Source organism: Macaca fascicularis, chromosome 1 (assembly GCF_037993035.2).
Source record: "Macaca fascicularis isolate 582-1 chromosome 1, T2T-MFA8v1.1".
In the NCBI taxonomy this organism is placed as follows: domain Eukaryota; kingdom Metazoa; phylum Chordata; class Mammalia; order Primates; family Cercopithecidae; genus Macaca; species Macaca fascicularis.
This window is the reverse complement of record NC_088375.1, coordinates 5,780,068-5,804,639: the sequence shown is the minus strand read 5'-3', so window position 1 is coordinate 5,804,639 and position 24,572 is coordinate 5,780,068. Positions and strand designations below refer to the sequence as shown.

Below are 24,572 nucleotides of genomic sequence, written 5' to 3'. Positions count from 1 at the left end.
TGGCACTTAATGAATAAATGATGAATGAATGAAACAAATAGGTGTGGTGCTATTCGCACCTCCTGATCTGACTTTTGATGCCAGTCTGTTCCATTGTGGATGACTGGCAGTGTGCAGTAAAGAACACGTGGCAATTCAGAGGAACTAGATTTGAATCTCACTCTCCCACTTGGAGCTTTGTAACCTTGGGTGCATGGCCTCATCTCCCCAAACCCCAGCTTCTCCTTCTGTAAAAACATTTCCAAAGCCACGCTGCAGGACTGTTATGGGAATTGGAATTATATATGTAGATACACGTACATACACGTTATCAAGTGCCTAGCACAATGCCCGACACATTGTAATACACACTAGCTGCTGTTGTTTTCACAATAGCATTTTTAAGGGTCTTGACTGGAATTTGGGTATCACTTGACATAGCTGTTGTCTTTGCCGGGGAAAGTCTGACTGTCATTTGCTGATGGACAGAAGTCTATGCCACAGTGAAAGCCTTTTTAAAACAGTCAGATCAGGAAAATGTGGATCTAGTTGTATTTTGTAACTCTAATGAATTAAAACAGGCACCTACTCTAACTTTACAATTTGTCTCAACCAAGGCCTGGCAAGTAGTAAACACTTGATAAATTGTTACTTCCTAGTTTTAAAACTCTTAAGCGCCCCTAAAACTTACGAAAAGTGCATTTTGTGCACCTCACAAGAGAGTAGTGAATAGGACAAATTGTGATTTTAGGGTTGTTTGTTCTTAATTTCTTTTAGTTCCGGTTTCATTTCTCCCTGGCTTCCTACTCTGACATTTTCAATAACTCATTCATGTTAAATTTAACATTCCATGTTGATGTTACCTTCTGCTTTGAAACCACCTACAAAACTTGAAGGGCTCAAACTGCTTCTTTTAAAATACAAGTTATTAATGTAGTAAACCCTGAAGAAGCCCTCCAGGAGTGTGCCTCTGCATACCCCATGCCAAACTATTGGGCTAAATAATTTTCCCTGTGCTTTGAGGTAAGGAAAATCCTGGAGTTTCCAAAGTTTTGTCATTGTGGAAACTCAGTCTCCAACTTTATATTTATCCAATCTGTATGGTAATTTTGGTCCAGCTTTTCCTCAGAGTATTGCAGTAAAATTTTTCTTGAAAGTAAGTGTATTTATTTTGTATTGAACAATAATTAAGACATATTTTTCCCTCTTCTGTTACTAGCAACATTACTCTAAGAGTCTTATGTTATTCAAAATACCAACTAAACAAGCGGATTCGTACCATTTAAAACAGGTCTAGTCATTTGACTGGAGCCCACGCGGAATGACGGGAAAGCTGGCCGCGCGGGCTCGGTGGGCACGTACGCCCTTGCTCTGCCCCAGCCTCATGCTAGGCTGCTCCGTTGCTCTGTGAAAACGTTTTGAAATGGTACCTGCTTGTGTGGGTCTGTTGCATGTGTTTTCTCCCCAAGTAGACCGTAAGTCGCATTGTGGCAGTGATGACTGCTTCTGTTTTCTGGAAGCCTCCATAGTGATTAGCACAGTAGTTTGCGCCCTGAGTGTACTCCACACTGCACGTAGTGGTGTCTGTAACCCTGGCATTTGTAAATGGCACGTCCCATTTTAAACTTAAAGTGAACTGCCGATTCTGTGCATTTTATATAGCTTGTTTTTGACCATCAGGCAAGAGAATTAATTCCATTTTGCTTTTAATTGGCACCAGGCAGACATTCTGGCTGATTTTAGTCGAGGCTCACATAAACTTTCGCTCTCCTTCCTTCTGTATTCCCCAGTACTCTGAGAGCTTATTACAGTTATGGGGTTGTTTTTTGAGGGAGGTACACGGAGCTATTTAAATAGCTTTGGTACAACTGTGATTTTTCTTTATCAAAGTGAAGGAAGCGTTCTCTCTCCCCACGCACTTAGATGAATCAGCAGTGAAACGTTGCAGTGCGGTTTGCAGTGCTATCTAACACCTGGCCTGGGAGAGCTTGGAAGGATTGGGTGCTGGCAAGGAGTGAGCCTCTGCCAGCCACAGAGTGGAGAGAAGTGTGTGCTAGGTTTTAGCTTCCACCACTTGCACATTGAAAAGAACCGGATAGAGCGTAGAACCAGGGTCTATGTGGATTTGCTGCTTTCTTTTCTGTCATTGCCACTTTCTGGGTTGTGAGGCTTGTGGACTGATGTCTAACACTGCCCATTGTGTATTTGTGATTTGCGTTTTGTAATTAAGAGGAACAATGGGAGTCCATGGGGTCTCGTTATATATAATGGTTGGTTTAATTTGTTTCACTTCTATCTTGTTAATTGTAAATTGATCATTAAGATTTGAATTCTAATCTGTCACCAGGGTTGTGAGTATTGAGGCTAGAGCAATGATCCTGGTTTTAATCACTGATGATGAGAAACAAATTTTATAATTTTGGTACATATTGCAGTTCATATATTTTAACACTATACTTTATGGTGTTATAAATATTGTTAAATGACTTTTAGTGTAGTTTTACTGTGTGGACTATAATGTATAAATTATATTACTGTTTTGGCAACAGTAGGTATCCAACTGTGTGAGTTTAATTGAGGTGAAGAACACACACCCGGTTGAACTGTTTTTTTCCTTTGCATGTTTACATGACGTTAGGTTGGGATACTATAAAAATTATATTTTCTACAAGAGGAGACTGATATTGGCCTCTGCTAATTGTTACCAAAAGTCAAACTAGAACCTAAAAGAATAAAAAATTCAGATATTATATTTCCCTTTGAAAGCAATTATCATTTTAATCTGAATTGTAGTAGTAAAATATATTTCATGCAAATGCAATTATACAATATAACTGGTATATAAAAATACAGGGGAAAGTTCATGCTTCTGCAAAGCCAGAAATTGCCTAAATTTTCTGTGAAAATGAATTAGAGTCAATTATCCTTTTATATGACACAGGATAATCGTGCCAGAAATGTATCTCCAAACTAACAGAAAACTTGTTAAGTTTACTCTTTGAGCTTTGCAGACTACTGTTCTAGGAATATATCGTGAACTCCAGACAGAAAAAGGATGGCGTGCAGGCATATATGTCAAATTTTTATTGAGAAATGGAAGTTGGTAGGCAAATTACAATTATAAATAAAGAAAAAAACAAAAATATGCGAAGCAGAAAAAAAGATGGTTGCAATAACACACTTGATAGTGATATGTTCTTTATAAATAACATTTGTATTTTTGTGGTTATGTAAGACATCCTCAATGCAGGGAATTTGGAAAATACAAAGAAGAATTAAGGAAAATTTCCTGCCACTACCATCTAGAGATAACTATTCTTACCTCTGACATATTTCCCTTCAGTCATTTTTCATGTGTATGTATGTGTACATTTATATTGTAATTGAGATTACACTGTGTATACAGTTTTGCATCTGCTTTTTCATTTGATATCTAATGAACATTTTTCTATATCAGTAAATACTCTGAAAACAGAACTTTATTAAATGATTTGCATGGATAAGAATTATTAGGCTCTTAAGATGCTTCTAATTTTTAATCATTATGACTAATAATACAACAAAAACTTTGTACCTAAGTCTAAATTTTTGATTGTTTCCTTAATTGCTAGTCCAAGACTATGAATCCTTTTAAGGGTATTAATGTGTTTTACCTTGCTTAAGTACTACACTAACTTCTAATCACTGTATATGTAGCCATATTAGTAAATAACATTACAAAGAAGTGAGATTTTTAAAAAAAGGATGAGAAGCAATATTGCGCAGTGGGTGGAACGACCCCTTTAGAGGTGGACTGAGTAGTATTTGTATTTGGGCTTGCCTACTTGGATGACCTTAGGCAAGTCATTAAACTTCATATTTAACCTCACAGAGAAAAGAAAATAAACCCTTACAAGTATCTTATAGGATTAATTGAGATCATGAATGTAAAGGATGGATTTCACTATTTGTTATACAGTGGCATGCAGTAAATATTTGGTGGTAGTATCTGGTTTTGTTGTGCTATATTTTGAATAATAGTGAAATTGAATATGTTATAAATAGTATTGATCATTTATGTTTCTTCTGTAGATATTTTAAATATTTCTTATACTTTTCATTGGAATTTTGATGGAGAGTGCAGTTAGTGTTTCATTAAATGATGCTTTTAATGTTTGTCTTATTTTGTAAATAATTTCCTGTTGTTTACATTGTTTTTAATTAATAAGCTTTATTTTTTAGAGCAGTTTTATTTTCATAGCACAACTGGACAGAAAGTACAGAATTCCCATATATTCCCTGTTCCTTCCACACACAACCTCCCCCACCAGTGACATCTACATTTTGTTTTATTATGATTTTGTTTCAAAATCAGAATTTTTAAAAAATAAAATACATAACTATTTTACAAATTTAGAAAGATGAAAAAAGAACAGAGAAAACATTCCTGATCCTACCATCCAGAAATAATCAGTATTAATAGTTGGTATACATGTCAAAATATTTTTCTAAATTATAAAATGAAATCACATCATACATGCTGACTTTTAATGTTTTCTCTTTTTAACAAATATGTCACAGTTTTAGATCAATAAATATCACTTATAAATAGCCGCATTATCAGATTAATAAGTAACATAACCAGGCTCCTGTGGATAGATTTCTTGGTTAAGTTTCCAGATTATGGGTTGCAAAGAAAGGTTGTTTCTAGAAGCAGTGCTACAATGAATACTCTCACACAAACCTAGGATATATTTTAAATATATGATTTTTTTATGTGTAAAAGTTTTGTATTTTTGTATTGTAAAATCTATTTTTTTCTTTGTGATTTTTCTTTTTAAAAGTGCCTTTTGCTTGGAAAGTGCCTGAGAAAAGATCAATGTTCTGCATTTTTTTCTAATCTGGTTTAAGGATTTTTTTTTCTTCTTTTGGAATTTATTTTAGTGCATGGTATGATAGGAGATACTAATCTTGGAAGGGATACCAGATCAAAAATTTATTATAACTGCCTCTAAATTCTTTTGTATTGTATGTGATTCTGAAAGGAGAAACATAAGCCATTATTAACTCCTTTTGGACTATTTCAAATATGGGTAGATTCTTATTAGGAGAAGCAAATGTAGATTGAACACTTGATCTGAACTTGAAAATGAGATAATCCATGCTCTCATACAGAATCTGGTAGGAAAGACAAGGCACAGAGCACAATTTAAAAGAATAAATTATAAGCTAATGTATGCATAAAGGCTAGAGGTAGCTTCAAAAAACGTGCTGACATATTGAGAACTGCAAGGTATTAATCAGGGCAAGCTTCCCGTGGGATGACATTTGAACCAAGATGAAAACAAAATGAAGAATGAGGTGAACTAAAAGCAAGAGTTTTTGCCCCATACACGTGAGCAGCCTGGTCCTTGGGATTAACAATTTGTAAAGTAAAATTTCCCTTAGCAAATCCAAATCCTTTCCTGACCAGGAAGAAAAGGCTATCTTGCCTACTGGAAGAATCCTTTCTTTGAAGGGAATTAATTTTATGTCAGGAGTCTTCAGGAAACAAACCAATTATTAACCTGAAAACGACTCATAATATACAAGAGTTTTAAACTCTCCATTCTAACTGATTAGGCATTAGGGCGTGAGGAGATGGTGGCAGTAGGCAGAAATTTAGAGTTTACTTAATACAAGGAAAGGAATATAATTTTTCTTGGATAAACATCTTTCTGATCTTCAAATTTTGAGACTTGGATTGTCATTTAAGACACGAACAACAGGATATTGCCATTTTGCTCAGGAGAGGTCAATCTTTTTTCTATTAAGACCTTCAGTGGATTGGAGGAAGCCCGCCGAGGTGGAGGGCAATCCGCTTTTCTCAAAGTCTACTAATTTAAATGTTAATATCATCTAAAAAACACCCTCACAGAAATGTCCAGAATAATGTCAAATGTCTGGGCACCATGGCCCAACTAAGTTGACACATAAAATTAACCATTAAAGAACTATTTTTATTTTAACCGTGTGCCATTCAGCTGGTTATGCTAATTAAAAGAAACTCTGTGATAGAAATTAGGCCTAGGGTTTCTTCTTTGACAGCATAGTGTTTGGCCTATAACAAGCACTCAGTAAGTATTTGTTAAATAAATGATAGTCTTTTAAGAAAGAGATTTGATCATTATCATTTTTGTCTTGTTCCTTAGGGAAGCCATTTCTATTAGAATAAGTTGTTATTCCTTTTTCTGTCTAACACGTGAGTCTCTACAATGTATCTTGCCATTTCTGAAATATTTTCTTTTGCAAAGGATGTAGTTTTCATTACACTATTATGTTTAAGTATGGAGTTTAAGATAATGTTAAGGTTATATAATAACAATATGCCCTAGTAATAAGAACCTTTAACATCTATTATTTTTGTGTTTTCACCTCTCTAGATCTGAAATTGCTCAACTCAGTCAAGAAAAAAGGTATACCTATGATAAATTGGGAAAGTTACAGAGAAGAAATGAAGAATTGGAGGAACAGTGTGTCCAGCATGGGAGAGTACATGAGATAATGAAGCAAAGGTAATCAAGGCTTCACGATCAACTCACGTGTCGCGTATTGCGTGTGTTTGGTTTACACGCAGAAGGGGGGCTGCTGCAGAATAAGTAGGATTCGTCATCATGATGCCGCTCCGGACATGCCCAAAATGTGATACTTTTATTTTACGTGTTTCTGCTTCCTTAATTTACATTGTTCTTATCACATAGAAAGAGGGGAGTACATCCTCTTTTTGTCGGTCTCTGAAGACATAGAGTTAGATTTAACATGGAAGAATGGAGGAAAGCCATTTTCCTTTAAGACGTAAGTTAGTAATATTGCAATATGGAGGAATTTCAAATCATCTTTCCTAGAAATTAGGTTTTATATGCTTTTTGTAAGGTTAAGCACATAGTAGGTCTAAAGAGGTTAAACATCTTATCAGAGGTTGCACTAATAGCATTGCTAGAGTCAGAACTTGGCTACAAACAAAACCTTTGCTTCTTTCTAGTGGCGTTACTTTGAGCAAGTCACTTAAGTTCTCTGAGTGACTGTTTCTTCACCTATATATTGGCACTAATCATATCTACTTTGCATTTTGATAGAAAGATCGAATATAATATCGTAAAGCACATGGCTCATACAGGCCACCCACTAAATGTCATCAATGATTATTCTCTTTTTCTTGATGAAGAAATTCAGCTCAGAGAGGCTAATAGGTTTGCTCAAAGTGACAGATGGAATAAGTGGTAGAGTTCAGACTTGAATCTTGATCTTTTGACTCCAAATCCTTTCCTTTTTGTGCAGTATTGGGGATTTTTTTTTTTTTTTTTTTTTGGCAATAAGCACAGCCTCTTATTATTTTTTATCCATGTGCCATTTCTCATTTCTGTGTGATAATGGATTCCCTGGGGAGAAAATAATCTCAGTATTTCACAGCAGACAGTGAGTAGGTTTCTGTGGACTTGGACTTCCACGTGACAACCGCATGCTCAATGATAGCAGTCACCCTTCCAGGGGACACAGTTCGCGTGGCCTCCAGCTCTGTATCCCCACACCAGTTCACAGTCATCCCTGCCTTCTCTGTTTCAAAAACAGTTCTTGATATAATTGAAGGAAATGAAAATATTTATAGACTCCTTGTATTTTTTAAATGTAAAGTAACATATTAGCCTGGGGAGGGGGGAGGTATTTTTATGTTGATTACTTGCTTTATTGAATGGAAGACAGGCAGTCAGATAATGGCACTGCTTGTCAGTCATCAAAATACCAAAATATGCATATATTTGCAAAGTAATAATTATTCATTCACTATTAAAATATTTACTTAAGCCCAGGCACTTCTGTAGGCCAGGGGTCTGCAAACGTTTTCTGTAAAGGGCCAGAGAGTAAATATTTTGGACTTTGCAGGCCACACATGGTCTCTGTGGCATAGTCTTCCTTGTTTTGTGTTTTTTACAACCCTTTGAAAAAGTAAAGACCATTATTAGCTAGAGGACCAACGAAATGAGCCAGCGAATTTGGCCATTGGGCCAGCCTTTGCCCCAGTCCTGTGCACCTGGGGCAGCTTTCCATTTATTTTCTTACATTTGTGTATTGCTTTAGAGTTCTCAGAATGCTCTCACACTTGTTACCTTATGTACCTTGAAGCAGCCTTGAAAGTAGCTGTATTTATCATCTCCATTTCCAGATGGAGAACTAAGCCTAAGAAAGACAAACGTGCCGAATGAAGGTCAGGTAGCAAATTATGATTCATTCATTCAACATTGATTGATTGATTGAGTGAGTGATTGCTACTATGTGTCACATTTTCTACCACATGCTGGAATAAAATAGCAAAGTAGATATAGTTCCCACTGTAATGGAGCTTACATCCTTATAGAGAAGATGGATGTTAGCAAAAGAATTTCACAACTGTCTAATTAATTATAGTTGACCCTTAAACAACACAGATGTGAACTGTCTGGGCCCACTTACACACAGATTCTTTTCAATAAATTTATTGGAAAATTTTTTGGAGATTTGCAACAATTTGAAAAAACCTGCAGATAAACCGTGTAGCCTAGAAATAATGAAAAGAAGTTTTAAATTTAGGTATGTCATGAATACATAAAATATCTGTAGATACTGGTCTTTATCATTTACTACCATAAAATATATGCAACTCTATTATAAAAAGTTAAAATTTATCAAAACTTACACACACAAACACAGATCATACATGGTACCATTTGCAATTGAGAGAAATGTAAAATGTAAAGATGCGGTATTAAATCATAACTGCATGAAATTAACTGTAGTACACACTGTACTACTGTGATAATTTTGTAACCACCTCCTGTTGCTATTGCGAGGAGCTCAAGTATTGTAGTATCCACTGAAAACCCTGTGTGTACTAAATCATCTGCATGTGAACAGTTTCTCTCTCCACTAAATTGCTTATTGCAATAACAAGTGATCTATTGCAGTTCTTGTGCATTTTTCATCATGTTTACTGCAATACCATAAACCTTGAATAACACTGTGGGACCCATACGAAATGCGGCTACTGATGTTGGAAGTACTTTCAAGAAGCAGAGAAAAGTCATGACATTACAAGCAAAAGTTGCAGTGCTTGATGTGTAGCTTAGATTGAAGTTTGCAGCTGCAGCTGCCGTCATTTCAGATGATTCATCTTGTAAACAGACAGTATAAACTTATCGCATCAATATATAACAGTGCAGTACTGTAAAGGTATTTTCTCTTATGATTTTCTTAATATTTTCTCTAGCTTACTTTATTGTAAGAATATAGTATATAATACATATACAAATATGTGTTAATCAACCGTTTATGTTATCAGTAAAGCTTCTGGTCAACAGTAGGTTGTTGGTAGTTGAATTTGAGAGGAGTCAAAGTTATGCATGGATTTTTGACTGTACAGGGCGTTGACGCTCCTAACCCCCATGTTGCTCAAGGGCCAACTGTGCAATCATGACCAGTTCTATGAAAGAGAAATACATTTGGTGGTACAAGTACATTTAATAACGGGACTTGTTTTTTAAAAAATTATTTGTAAGAGAATATCTCACTCTGTTGCCCAGGCTGAAGTGTAACCTTGAACTCCTGGGCTCAAGTGATCCTCCCTCCTCAACCTCCCAAGTAGGTAGGGCTACAGGTACATACCACCATGCCCTGCTAATTTTTTTTTTTTTTTTGAGACAGAATCTTACTCTGTCACCCAGGCTGGAGTGCAGTGGCACAATCTTTCGGCTCACTGCAACCTCCATCTCCTGGGTTCAAGCGATTCTCCTGCCTCAGCCTCTCAAGTAGCTGGGACTACAGGCACGTGCCACCATGCCCAGCTAATTTTTGTATTTTTAGTAGAGACAGGGTTTCACCATGTTGGCCAGGATGGTCTCGATCTCTTGACCTTATGATCCACCTACCTCGGCCTCCCACAGTGCTGGGATTACAGGCATGAGCCACTGCGCCTGGCCCTTTTTTTGTTTTTGTTTTTGAGACAGAGTCTCACTGTGTCATCCAGGCTGGAGTGCAGTGGCACGATCTCAGCTCACTGCTACCTCCGCCTCTGAGGTTCAAGCGAGTCTCCCGCCTCAGCCTCCAGAGTAGCTGGGATTACAGGTGCCCGCCACCACGCCCAACTAGTTTTTGTATTTTTTAGTAGAGACAGGGTTTCACCATGCTGGCCAGGCTCATCTCGAACTCCTGACGTCAGGTGATACCCTTACCTCGGCCTCCTCTGGGATTACAGGCATGAACCACTATGCCTGGCCTAATTTTTAAAACTTTTTGTAGATACTAGGTCTTGCTATGTTGTCCAGTCTGATCTTGAACTCCTCACCTCAAAGCATTCTCCCACCTCAGCCTTCCAAATCTCTGGGATTACAGGTGTGAGCCACTGTCCCTAGCAGGGCACTTAACGTTGATTAAGAAAAGCTTCAATGGAACATGACATTTCAATCGGTAAGCAGTGGGGTTAGATGATTAGCCTTTTAGATCAGGAATTGGCAAACTATCTTGCTGTCTCCTAAAAAATTTTACTGACTCCTGTTCTAGAGAAGGAAAATCTATAAAATGGAAGTTTCTAAGATAAGAAAGCATAGTACTTGAAGAACACCAAGAACTGTGTGTCTAACATAAAGGGAAAAAGAAAGTGTGGCATACAATGAGGTTAGAGAGGTAGGCAAGGGCTGGACCTAAAGGCAGGGTCTTTATTTTTTTATTTATGTTTTATTTTTATTATTATTACTATTTTTTTTTTTTTTGAGACGGAGTCTTGCTCTGTCACCCAGACTGGAGTGCAGTGGCAAGATCTCGGCTCACTGCAAGCTCCGCCTCCCGGGTTCACGCCATTCTCCTGCCTCAGCCTCCCGAGTAGCTGGGACTACAGGCGCCCGCCATCACGCCTGGCTAATTTTTTGTATTTTTAGTAGAGACGAGGTTTCACCATGTTGACCAGGATGGTCTGGATCTCCTGACCTCGTGATCCGCCCACCTTGGCCTCTCAAAGTGCTGGGAGTACAGGCGTGAGCCACGGTGCCCAGCCAGTCTTTATGTTTTTATCATGGACCTTTTATTTTGTCTTGTTACTAATGGGAAGAAAATGAGGCCAAGGTGGGTGGATCACGAGGTCAGGAGTTTGAGACCAGCCTGGCCAACATGGTGAAACCCCCGTCTCTACTAAAAATACAAAAAGTAGGCCGGGTGCAGTGGCTCAAGCCTGTAATCTCAGCACTTTGGGAGGCCGAGACGGGCGGATCACCAGGTCAGGAGATCGAGACCATCCTGGCTAACACGGTGAATCCCCGTCTCTACTAAAAAATACAAAAAACTAGCCGGGCAAGGTGGCGGGCGCCTGTAGTCCCAGCTACTCGGGAGGCTGAGGCAGGAGAATGGCATGAACCTAGGAGGCAGAGCTTGCAGTGAGCCGAGATTGCGTCACTGCACTCCAGCCTGGGCGACAGAGCGAGACACCATCTCAAAAAAAAAAAAAAAAAAAATACAAAAAGTAGCTGTGCATGGTGGTGAGTGCCTGTAATCTCAGCTACTTGGGAGGCTGAGGCAGGAGAATCTCTTGAACCCTGGAGGCAGAGGTTGCACTGAGCCAAGATGGTGTCATTGCACTCCAACCTGGGTGATAGAGCAAGACTTTGTCTAAACAAACAAACAAAAAATAATTAGGGAGCTTTTGGATGATTGCTCCCAATTAGGCAGCAATGATGATGCTTGGACTGGAGTGCTAATATTGGTGACAGAAATAAACATTGGTGAAATGTATAGGAAGTAGAACCAGCAGGAGTTACTTGACTGGCAGTGCTGGGTGGAGAAGAGGAGCATGTCAAGGATGACACCCATATTTCTGACATGCAGTGGGTGCCTAGTGCTGCTACTTACTGAGAACTAGGGACCACTCTAAAGAAGCAGGTTTGTGGCTGAGATGGCCTGGGTTTGGGATGAGATCAGGCGTTATGTTTTGGCCATGAATTTAATGTGCAAATGCGTTGTTCAAATGGATAGGTTGAATAGCAGTGGATGTAAGGATCTGAGCTCAGGAGAGAGGTCTGGACTGGAGACAGAAATTTCCTCTGGCCTATAGAGGATATTTGTAACCTTGGGAGTAAATGAAGTCACCTAGAGTAAAAAAATAGAGTAAGAAGAAAGGAGGGCTTACTGACTCCTAAAGAACACTAACATTTTTAAAGGAAACGTAGAGGTTGGCAACAGGAAGTGACGGAAAGCACCCTGAGAAATAAGTGGAGACTGAAGAGCAGGTTCTGATGCATGCTGGAGGATGGAGATGCCTCGGGAAAGAGGAAGTCCTCTACCAGATGTGCCCAGTGATTACGGAAGACTGAAAATGGCGCGGTCATCACTGGTGACCTTAACCAAAACAGGTTTAGTTGAAGAGTCGGTGCAGAAACAAGATGACAGTGGATTGAAAAGTTAGCAAACATAAACCACTTGTTCAGGAAATTTGGCTGCAAGGGAAAGCGAGAAGTAAGAGACACCAGTGGTGGGAATGTATTGGGAGGGGCATTTTGGAGCAAGGAACATTTTATTTTAAGTTGGAGTAGATGTGAGTGCATTAAATTTTGATTGTAAAGATCATTCAAGTTATAAAAATGAAGAAAGTTAAATTTTCAACTGGTGGTTTGGAACCCCCAGTGTTCACAAAGGCAGTCCAGGGAATTCACATTAAAGATAGCAGTGCCTTTTTTTTTTTTTTCTGTTATTTAAAAGTAAGTATCAATTCACATATTTCTCCATAGAAGATAGAGCTGTGTGAAAATCCCCCAGTGTATTCAGAGTGGACAAGCCCCAGAGCCAGTGGAGCCCTGCTGAGCACCTGCGTCCTCTCATCTGGGTGTTCACTGTCACCAACTCCCAGTAATCCCAGGTGTTTCATCAATTACACAGTTGTACAGGAGTTTTCCCCACTTTTGTTTAAATTATATCCATAAAAACCATTGTCTAAAAACACAGCTTCTGACTGTAACAATCTAGTAATGAGTTTAAAATAGGTAATTCTTCTATAAACTAGATTCAGGATGATCTTTACCAAATCCGTAAGTTCTGTGTTTGTGACAGAAATCTGATTCTTCAAAAGCCAGTGTTAAAAATACAAAATATAATATTGATTTGTATGTAATTAGACATTTTAATTCAGGGAATTAACACTATTTACTATTTTCAGAAAAGTGCTTGAAAATAGAAGCCTGAAATCTTAATCTTAATTTCATAATTTAAAAACAAAGAGAGTCCTTTGCAGGAACATGAATGGAACTGGAGGCTATTATTCTTCAAACTAGTGCAGGAGCAGAAAACCAGATACTGTGTGTTCTCATTGTAAGTGGGAGCTAAATGATGAGAACACATGGACACGTAGAGGGAACAGAAGATACAGGGGCCTGCCGGAGGGAGGAGTGGAAGAAGGGAGGGGATCAGGACAAATAACTAATGGGTACTCGGCTTCATACTAGGGTGACAGTTAGAATCTCTTCACACTCTCCCATGATGCACATTTACCTCTATAACATACTGCAGATATACCCCTGAACTTAAAAGTTTAAAAAAATGGGAAAAATTTAAAAAGAAAGCTGTAATAGTAGCAGTTGAATTTTACATTCGAAAATCAAACATTTCAAAACAGATCATGAAATTGTTTTTGTTATTGATTTTATAACATGGATTTAATTTCAAATCTATGTTTTAGAGTATCTTGTGGTGTGAAGACATGTTATTAGCCAATGGTGCCTTTTTCTTTCATAATTAATTCGCTATGGATTTAATTTATGTAAATGAAATAGTGGCTTATTTATTGCACAGGAAAATTAAAATTTTATTTTACAAAATTCAAACTTATGCTTATTTTAAATTTAATGCTTTTACTTAAAAAGTTCCTCTGTATTATATATAGTAGTGAGATGATTTAATAAATTGCATGTGTTTCTGTGAAAGGGGTTTGAGAGGCAAAAGAAATTTGGAGATGCTGAGGTAGACAAAGTGCGGCGTATAAGGTTCCTGAGAAGAGAGGTGGGTTGGGACACCAAGCGCTGAGCAGAAAATGATAGTGAACTGGGCAAAGGGTTACCTGCCCCGTTGCCATCGCAGCAGCTGTAGCAGAAGAGATGGTATGAGCTGATAAATGCAGGCTTATGGATACGGTGCTGGAAAGGTAACCTGAGGCCAGACTTAGTTTATTCCGTGTTTATTGGGCATCTGTTTTTTTACCATTCACTGTGCTAGGTCTGGAGACACAAAGATGTAAAAGATACACTCTGCCTCGGAGAACTGCATGAACTCGGAGGGTGGAGGTTGCAGTGAGCTGAGATCGCACCACTGCACTCCAGCCTGGGCAACAGAGTGCAACTCTGTCTCAAAAAAAAGAGATACACTCTGCCTCACTCCCGTGGCTGCAGACTTCCTCTCTGTTTGGGCTGGCCTAAGTATTGCAATTCTGCAGTGCAGAGTAGCCACGGCAGCACCTGCCTTCTCCTGGGAGGTCACTCCCAGCTGCTGCCATGCCTCCAGAAACGCAGATGCAAGGAGAAAGGCTCTCCTGAGGAACCAGCCTCCCTTGGCAGGCTAGACAGGAGTTGGCTGCCCTGAAAGTGTGTATCTGTTTCAATCTCCTGTTCTCTGTTTTATATAAACCTAAAGGTCTGTTACGGAGATTTGGGTGTATGGTCAAAAACTTCCACTGCTCCTGGGGAAATGTCTTGAGTTGTTCATCCTTTGCTTAGAAAAGTGATCAAGGTGTAGACCCAAGCTCCTGGGTAGTGATGAGCAGAAGACTCACCCCGAGTTATAGGTGTTTTTATCAGTTCTTACGGACAGTTTCAAAATCTATTAAGTAAAAAATTTAAAAGTACTGAAATTTGGTTTCTATAAGCCAAAAGAACTTACTGAGAATGCTAATGCAATATTCTACTGGCCGCCTCCACACCCAGCAGAGCTTGTGCGACGTAGCCTGAGCGCTGCTCGTTTGACTAGTGATGATTTGCGGAAAGGATTCTATTACTATGTTATCAGCGTTGTTCCGGGGCCGTCTTCATTTTCAAATGCTGCTCTTCTTGCTTACTTTAGCTTCATCACAATAATTTAGTTTGTTTTGGATTGTTTTGTTAACCCCCTACAGTGCAGTATTGCATACTTGCATCAGCAGTGTAATGGTTTCCCAATAACTACGTTTTAAGTCCCGTATGACTTGTAATTCAGAAATGAATCACCCATTATCTGTTTTGCTAAAGCAGATATATGATCCCCGCCTCCTGCCACCACCTCACCAATTTGCTGTAGAGAGGCACTCCTTTGATTTGCTGCTTGCAAATCTTTGTTTTTAAATAACTGCTATTAAGAGCAAATTAACAAAATTAGATTTATATGCCATTATTTTATAATATAAAATTATACTCTTATGAAGAAATGGTAAGAGATGTATATGTTGCTAGAAAAGAATCTTATTACATCTTGTTTGTTTTGAAATGTTCCTGTTATCCCTAGAGTTTGTTTCACTGGACCATTGACATGTTTGGATTAGGGAGGCTGTCTCACCTGAGGGGTCTAACTACAGACAATCTGAGAGGATCACATAGAAGAAAGCAGGAAGCTGCGAATACTGGAAATCACTTAGGAAAGTTTATCCTTTTTCAAATTATTCAAAAATTATAAGCCAATTGGGGTTCAAGCCATCCCTTTATAATAAACCAGTTGTATGCATTGAGAACTCCCTGAGAGGACTGGAAGACACGTTTGTGTATACTGTAGTGGGAAGGCCAGATCAGACTTCTGCCCTCCCAATAAGTTGGGAGCTTTGCCACTCTGTGGGAGTTAGAATTTTGATCTGGGAATGGATAATGAGTGATTTAAAGCGGGCTGTGCAGTTCCCTTAGCCGGGACAAGGCAGCTGCTGGGACTGATTACCAGGGAGAACATTAAATGGGAAAAGGAGGCAACAAAACAAAGTTGGGACAATGCCAAAGAAACTATAAGTTACACTTTTGCCTAGGATAGGCCCACTGCCCGGGAAGAAGAAAAAAACACCCTTTGATGTATTCATCAAATATTTACTGAGTGTTTATACACTGCTGATGTGCTTGGGATACATCAGAGGACATGTAGACAGCCTTGTCCTTATGGAACTTACATTCTTTGAGCTACCTTCAAGATCTAGTCCTTTGTTTTTAAGACCTAAAGCCAAAAGTAGAGAGAGTCTGCATCATACTTAACAGCATGCATCCTAAAACCGAATTCTCTGGACTCTCCTCAGTTTACTTCTTTGAGGCTGCTTTGTAGCTCCATGAGCTAATTCCTTAATCTTAAACTTCATCTTCCTCACTTTCTTGATCTCCAAAATACTACCTTGTAGGGTTGTGAAAATTGCCTAAAATAATCCCTGAAAAGGTCTTTAGAATAGTTCCTGGCACAACGTTAGTGCTCAACAAATGTTTCACATTGCTATTCATTCATATCCTTTACTCAACATATTTATTAGACCGTTAATACATGCTGAGCTCTGTTCTGGATTCTGGGATTGCGTCAGGAACTTCAGAGACTTAGATTCTAAATGGTTGTTTATTTATATTATAGGTTAAATTGACTCTTGTGAGTTAGTCTGTGAACCAAAATACCATGTTTACATAATGTTATTTCTAAAGCAAAATGCCTTTTGAATTTTCAACAACTGATTTATGGAACGACATTTTGGACCACAACTTGGGATATGCCTATGATGTTCTAAGTGTTTGTGAACATGTGAATGTGTGTGTCGTGTGTGTGTGTGTGTGTGTGTTTGTGTGTCCTCTATTTGGTGGTGAAAGTTTTCAGTCTGAGCCCCAAATAAAATTTCAAGAGAGATACATCTATCTGGCTGCTTTTTTAAAATCATATTTTCAGCATAGTTAGGAATAAGAAACACTCCAAAAATTTTTTTTACACAAATTTTAGGTTCACAACAAAATTGAAAGGAAGGTACAAAGATTTCCCATATACCTCATACATGCATAGCCTCCCCCATTATCAGTATCCCCCACCAGAGTGGTATAATTTTTACAATTGATAAGCCTTCATTGGGACATCATAATCACCCAAAGGCCATAGTTGATGTTAGGGTTCAGCCTTGGTTTTGTACATTCTATGGTTTTGGACAAACATATGATATATATCTATTATTGAACATGCTCTGTATGATATCATATCATACATATCATGATATATGATATATCATCTATATATCATGATATGATATCATACAGCGCATGTTCACTGTCCTACAAATCATCTGTACTCTGCCTATTCATCCCTCCCTGACCCCATGCCCTGGCAACCACTGGTCTTTTTACTGTGTCCTTAAGTTTGCCTTTTTCAGAATTCTCTATAGTAGGAATCATATGGTATGTAGCTTTTTCAGATTGGGTTCTTTCACTTTGTAATGTGCATTTCAGTTTCTTCCATGTATTTTCATGGTTTGATAGCTCATTTCTTCTTAGTGTTGAATAGTACTTCAGTGTCTGGATGTACCACAATTTATTTATCTATTCACCTACTGACAGACATCTTGGTCACTTCCAAGTTTTAGTCATTTTAACGAAAGCTGCTTATAAACATCCATGTGCAAGTTTTAGTGTGGATGTCTTCAACTTTCAGGGGAAGTCCCGAAGAGTATGATTGCTGATCTGTATGTTAAGAATATGTTTAGTTTCGTTAAAAACCACCAAACTGTTTTCCAAAGTAGCTGTTTCATTTTGCATTCCCACCAGCAGTGAATGAGAGTTCCTGTTGCTCCACATCCCAACCAGCATTTGGTGGTGTCAGTGTTCTAGACGTTGGCTATTCTAATAGGTGTGTAATGGTATCTTGTTGTTTTAATTTGCATTTCCCTGATGACATATGATGTGGAGCATCTTTTTTTATGCTGATTTACCGTCTGTATATCTTATTTGGTGAGGGCTCTGTTAAGGTCTTTGACCATTTTTCAATCAGGTTTTATCTTCTTACTGTTGAGTTTTTAGAGTTCTTTTAATAACTTAAATAACAGTCCTTTTATCAGTTGTGTCCTTTGCAAATATTTGCTCCCAGCATGTGGCTTGTCTTCTCCTTCTCCTGATATTGTGTTTTGCAGAACAGAAGTTTTTAATTTTAATAAAATCCAGTTTATCAATTTTTTTTTTTGAGCAGTGGCAAGGTTTATTGTGAAGAACAAAAGAACAAAGCTTCCACAGCATGGAAGGGGCCCCAGGTGGTTTGCCCCAACTTTTTTCATGGATCATACTTTGTTGTTGTAGCTATAAAGTTATTGTCATACCTGTGGTCACCTAGATTTTCTGATACGTTATTTTCTATGAATTTTATAGTTCTGTGTTTTACAGTTAAATCTGTGATCCATTTCAAGTTATGTTTTGTAAAGGGTGTAAAGTCTGTATCTAGATTCATTCTTTTTTTGCATATGGATATCTAGTTGTTTTAGAGCTGCTTGTTAAAAACTCTATCTTTGCTCTATTGTACTACTTTTGCTGTTTGTCAAAGATCAGTTAACTACATTTATCTGAGAGGAACACTCTTTTTAAATTCCCAATTGTAACTTCATTAAGTCTTTAGGAACAGAAAAATAAAAGGCTAGCAGAGTTTAACTTCTACTTCTGGGAGGGAAAATTTTATGTTAGTACTAGGAAATAACTAATGCCTGTTTGGAGGCAAAAATTCTGACAAACCATTTATAACCTGCCAATTTTAATATTTTTATAATATTTGTTATTTTTGCTTTTTCTACAATTAACTCTGGATAATACAAAAATATTCAATTAATAATGCTTGCTACACACGTTAGCATTGTACAAAGAACCACAAGAGGCTATGACTATTAAACATCTATCTTTAGAAAGGTCTTTTGCCAAAAGACAGAATAGGTAAATTTCTGTTCTTATATTAGAGGGGAGAAAAGGTGCATTTCAGTGCTGAAAGTCCCTGAAAAATTTCTTCCATATATCCAATGTAAACCTCTTTTAGTCAATTCACTCTCTAAAGCTGATTTTCTCTCTTTGGTTTATCTTTTTGGTAGATCTAGAACTTCTGATTAGAATTTTCATTATCTTAACTCTTAGACTTAAAATTTAACTTAGAACTTTTAAGTTAAATCGGATTTTTCATTTCTGTAGTTGTGTTTGTTGCTTTGCCTTAGACTCTATAATTTTAAACACTGAATTTTAAATTTGAAAACCTAAACTAGATTGCCTGGCTTTTGCTTTATTTTGCACCTTCTAACTTATTAATATATCCCTATATTTATTAACATTCATTCAGCACTAGGTACAAAAGGAAAAAAGACATATTTACCTGTTAGAAGCTTCTAATCCAGTGCAAGAGGTAATACAGTAATCATATAGGTGTTATAGACTATGGTAAGAATAAACCCAGGATGCTGTGTGTGCCCATCAGACTGGCATGTCACCCAGGTTTAGAGGTACAGGGCACAATTCTTTTGAGAAATAATATCTATCGTGAAATCCTAAAATGACATGGAAGAATTCTTTTTTTTGTTTGTTTTTCGTAACGGAGTCTTGCTCTGTTGCCCAGGCTGGAGTGCAGTGGCACGATCTCGGCTCACTGCAAGCTCCGCCTCCCGGGTTCATGCCATTCTCCTGCCTCAGCCTCCCGAGTAGCTGGGACTACAGGTGCCTGCCACCACACCTGGCTAGTTTTTTTTGTATTTTTTAGTAGAGACAGGGTTTCATCATGTTAGCCAGGATGGTCTCAATCTCCTGACCTTGTGATCTGCCTGCCTCAACCTCCCAAAGTGCTGGGATTATAGGTGTGAGCCACCGTGCCAGCTATGACATGGAAAAATTGTTAACAGGAAAAAAGGTGTACATGTTTGAAGATCTTGGGGGTCAAGGAGAACATGGTCTCTTCAAGAACTCACTATTGCTTTAAAACATAAAGGGAGAAGGACAATAAATGAGGCAGAGACAGTAAGCGGGGGTTTAATCTTCCTATTGTCTTTCTGTTCTTCTGGGACTCCAGTTATGCATTAGAAAGACTATGTGATGATGTCCTACATTTGATGTTGTCCCACAGTTCTTGGATGTACTGTTCTAGTCTCTTCCCCACCCCCATCCTCAACTTCTTTCTCTCTTCTTTTTATTTCATTTTGGATAATTTTTATTGGTCAATCTTCAAATTTAATGATTTTTTTTCCCTCTGCTGAGTCCATTCTGCTGATAGACCCATCATGGGAATTCTTTATTTCTGATGTTGTATTCTTTGTTTTTTCATTTGTAGCATTTCTGTTTCACTCTCATCACGGCCTGTGGTGGGGCTGGGGGTGGGGTTTCCAGCCATTTCCACAGTGTTAGATACAGTGGTTTGCTGGAGCTAAATATTAAACTTTTAGAAATGTGTGAGCCATTTGACATCACATTGATAGTTTAAAATTGGCCATGGCAGAAGTAGGTACACTACAGAAATTTTCAGACACTATGAATCAGGACTTATTTTTCCCCAGAAAGCTGTTTTTTTGTTTGTTTGTTTGTTTTGTTTTGTTTTTGAGACGGAGTCTCGCTCTGTCGCCCAGGCTGGAGTGCAGTAGCACGATCTCGGCTCACTGCAAGCTCCGCCTCCTGGGTTCATGCCATTCTCCTGCCTCAGCCTCCTGAGTAGCTGGGATTACAGGCACCCGCCACCATGCTTGGCTAATTTTTTTTTGTATTTTTAATAGAGATGGGGTTTCACTATGTTAGCCAGGATGGTCTGGATTTCCTGACCTCGTGATCTGCCCACCTCGGCCTCCCAAAGTGCTGGGCTTACAGGCGTGAGCCACCGTGCCCGTCCAGAAAGCTGTTTTTTTTTTTTTTTTTTGAGACGGAGTCTCGCTCTGTCGCCCAGGCTGGAGTGCAGTGGCGCAATCTCGGCTCACTGCAAGCTCCGCCTCCCGGGTTCACGCCATTCTCCTGCCTCAGCCTCCCGAGTAGCTGGGACTACAGGCGCCCGCCCCTGCGCCCGGCTAATTTTTTCTATTTTTAGTAGAGACGGGGTTTCACCATGGTCTCGATCTCCTGACCGTGTGATCCGCCCACCTCGGCCTCCCAAAGTGCTGGGATTACAGGCGTGAGCCACCACGCCCGGCCCAGAAAGCTGTTTTTTAAACATTTAGCATCACACCACTGATGGATTTTGCTTTTGCCCTCCCTCAGTGACAGTTCACATTTTTCCTAGGATCAGGGCAACAGGTTTCCACCCATTTCCCAGAGGAAGACAGCTTTTGCCTCTCACCTTCCCCTGGACACAGTGGGCCTTTTCCTGAGAAGGTTTCTTGCCGCTCCCCCAGGAGCTTGAGGCTTTTGCTTCATGTGAAAAAATAGAGTCTAGTCAGTGGGCAGTGGGAGTGCTCATGTCCCATCTCAGAGTGGGGAAGCTGCCCGCGGGTTTTTTGCCCCGCCTCCAGTCTTTCCTGTGTGCATCCAGTGGGAGGAAGGCTGTGGAAAAGTTCAATAATGAGTGCAGGTTTCTCTTGTCATCTTGTGTTTGGGGCTCCCAGGGTTCCAGGCTGGCACACTAGCCCACACTCTAAGAACCCACTAAAATGTTGGCTGCTTTCCTTTAATCTACTTTTACAGTGGCCTTTTCCCCTTTCCATTTCCCCTTTCCATGCCATGCCAAAGATAAAACGGTTCAATTGTTCTGTCTTCAGAGAGACATGTCACCTTTTGGAATTTACATCAGCTAGTTACCTTGCACCTCAGCTGTCTGATTGGCTCAAGAAAAAAATATGATTTTGAAGATTATCTGGCTTTTGCTCATTGTTAGAGTGGGAGTGATTGTGTGTATGTGTGTGCGTGTGCGTGTGTGTGTGTGCGCGCGCGCACGCCTTCCTACCTCCTAGTAGGAGGTAGGCCCCTCAGAAGTTAGACCTGGAAGTCTTTCTCTTGAACCATGTAAAAATGTTTAGGATTTCTTCTGAGCACTCTGAGAGGGTCCTTTGAAGGCTTTTAAACAGGGGAAAAACGTTTCTGTGATGTTAGCGTTTTCAGTACCATGAGGCTTTTCTCATCCTTGGTGAGCCGGAGTGGCTCCTGATAACTTTCTGCTGATCGTGGCCTATCTTTAACTTTGAAGTTGGTTTCTGATCTCTGAGTTTATTGACATTTTTACCAGTGATTTTGCTTGCATTATCCAACTACTTCCATTCGTATGACATTCCTCTGGTTTGTATCTTTCCATTTCTGTTTTAAGATATGTTAACTAACCAAGTGAGTGACTTCAATGAAGATTCTGCCAATTCCTTCATTCCTACTGTCTTAGAACCTGCACAAGGATTGAATACGAATGCTTATTTTGGTTGCAGTCCCTGGGCAGTGAGAGTGAGGGTACGGAAGGTGAGGTGTGGAAGAATGGAAAACAATGTGTGATAATGTGTTACAATACTGGTGACTGCTGCTGCTTTTATTTTTACGTTATTTTATTTTTTATTTTTTGAGACAGGGTCTCACTCTGTCACCCAGGCTGGGGTGCAGTCGTGCGATCATGGCTCACTGCAGCCTCAACCTCCTGGGTTTAAGCGATCCTCCCACCTCAGCCTCCCAGGTAGCTGGGACCTCAGGTGCATGTCACCGCACCCAGTTTACCATTTTAGATTTAATCATGTGGCCGGCTGCAGTGGCTCATGCCTGTAATCTCAGCACTTCGAGAGGCCAAGGCAGGTGGATCATCTGAGGTCAGGAGTTCAAGACCAGCCTGGCCAACATGGTGAAACCCCATCTCTACTAAAAATACAAAAAATTAGCCAGGTGGGATGGTGGGTGCCTGTAATCCCAGCTACTCCAGAGGCTGAGGCAGGAGAAACAGTTGAAGCCAGGAGGCAGAGGTTGCAGTGAGCCAAGATCACGCCACTGTACCCCAGCCTGAGCAACAAGAGTGAGACTTCGTCACACACACACACGCATGCGCACACACACACACACACATGCACGCATGCACACACACACACACACACGCATGCACACACACACACACACGCATGCACGCATGCACACACACACACATCCCCAGCCTGAGCAACAAGAGTGAGACTTCGTCTCACACACACACACACACACACACACGCATGCACACACACACACGCATGCGCGCACACACACACACACACACGCATGCACGCATGCACACACACACACATCCCCAGCCTGAGCAACAAGAGTGAGACTTCGTCACACACACACACACACACACACACACGCATGCACACACACACACACACGCATGCGCACACACACACACACGCATGCACGCATGCACACACACACACACATCCCCAGCCTGAGCAACAAGAGTGAGACTTCATCACACACACACACACACACACACACACACGCATGCACACACACACACACACGCACGCATGCACACACACACATCAGTGGAGCTGTTCTGTAGAGATAGTAGTATTGCCTTCTGTTTCTAGAGGGGGAAATTGAGGCTCTGAGAAGTTATATAACTTCCCCAGCATCACATAGCTAATATGTGGCATTGTTAGTCTAGGAATGCAGGAGTATCTGAGGTCAGAGCCCATGCTTTTAACTACTGTACTGCAGTGCCTACCTGAGTTTCCCCAGCAAGCCAGCATCTCAGCGGGGCTTGGACTACAAGCCGCCTGACTCCCAGTCCACGAAGCTCTCTGGCAGATTTTCCCATCCCAACTTGGTAGTGACAGTGTTTGTTACATCTAAGAGTCAAATTCTTTCTCTACTAGGGGCCTTTCAGGCTAATGTGCCTTAGAAAGCTTCCCAGGTTATAGCAAGACTAAATGAGCTTTTAAAAAGACTTTTTAATTGCTAATGGAGCATATGGTGCATAATGGTTAAGAATATGCAGTTTCCAGAGCTTTCTGCCTGGGTTCTAATGCCAGTCCCACCACCGAACCTGCTGTTGACCTTGCGCAAGTTACTTCACCCCTCAGTGAGTCAGTGTCTTCATCCACAGGAGAGAAAAACAGAAAAGTTCCCACCTCGTAGGGTTATGAGACTTAAATGAGCTTAGAGCTTGCCTGGCGTGTACAAAATAATGTATGTTTTTGTTAAATAAAATAAGTTCTTCGGTTTTATTCTGCAATTCAAACTTAATAGTATATCGTTATTAAATTAGAAAAAAAAAAACAAAGGAAAAGAAGAACATTAAATAGCAGGTCTTCCTTTGAAGCTAAATAAGCTCTGCTGCTAGGCAGGACCCCACTATTGTCTCAGGAAACGCTCAATTTCAGGCTGCGTTTCAGAGGTTTGGTTCCAAGGCAGACCCTTTTCACCTGACTTGGGAAGGGCAGTTCAATTTGCCTGTCAGAAAGCCTGTGGATCAGTTCCAGGAAGAATTCCAGGAATTCTGGGAAATGGATGGAAGGCATTGACATGGGGTGGGAGCTATGTGTAAGGCCCTGTAGGCAGCAGTGTTCCAATTGTGCACTTTTGATGTTGCACAAAAGATTGAAATCTAGACTCAATCAAACATGATGAATTAACTGCTTTGTGGGATACCATGGCTTTTTGACATTTCTTTGGTAATGTTGAACAAAATAACTTCTGAGGTGATTGCATAAGGAAAGCAGTGCCTTTAGTGCT

At 39.7% G+C, this 24,572-nt stretch overlaps 1 protein-coding gene across 35 annotated transcripts in view; it reads left to right on the top strand.

Moving 5' to 3' along the window:
* The window catches only part of SDCCAG8 (SHH signaling and ciliogenesis regulator SDCCAG8), a 250,336-nt gene that overhangs the window by 163,290 nt on the left and 62,474 nt on the right, over positions 1-24,572 (top strand). For 33 of the 35 annotated variants that reach the window (XR_012433004.1, XR_012433027.1, XR_012432919.1 and 30 more), the window contains one exon: positions 6,381-6,512. Coding sequence is in view for 23 of the 35 variants with exons in the window: in XM_074036211.1 (XP_073892312.1) it covers positions 6,381-6,512 (132 nt within the window). In the remaining 12 variants the exon portion in view is untranslated. Of the gene's footprint in view, positions 1-6,380; positions 6,513-24,572 lie in introns of those variants that run through there. The other 2 variants (XR_012433052.1, XR_012433029.1) reach the window with 1 other exon arrangement.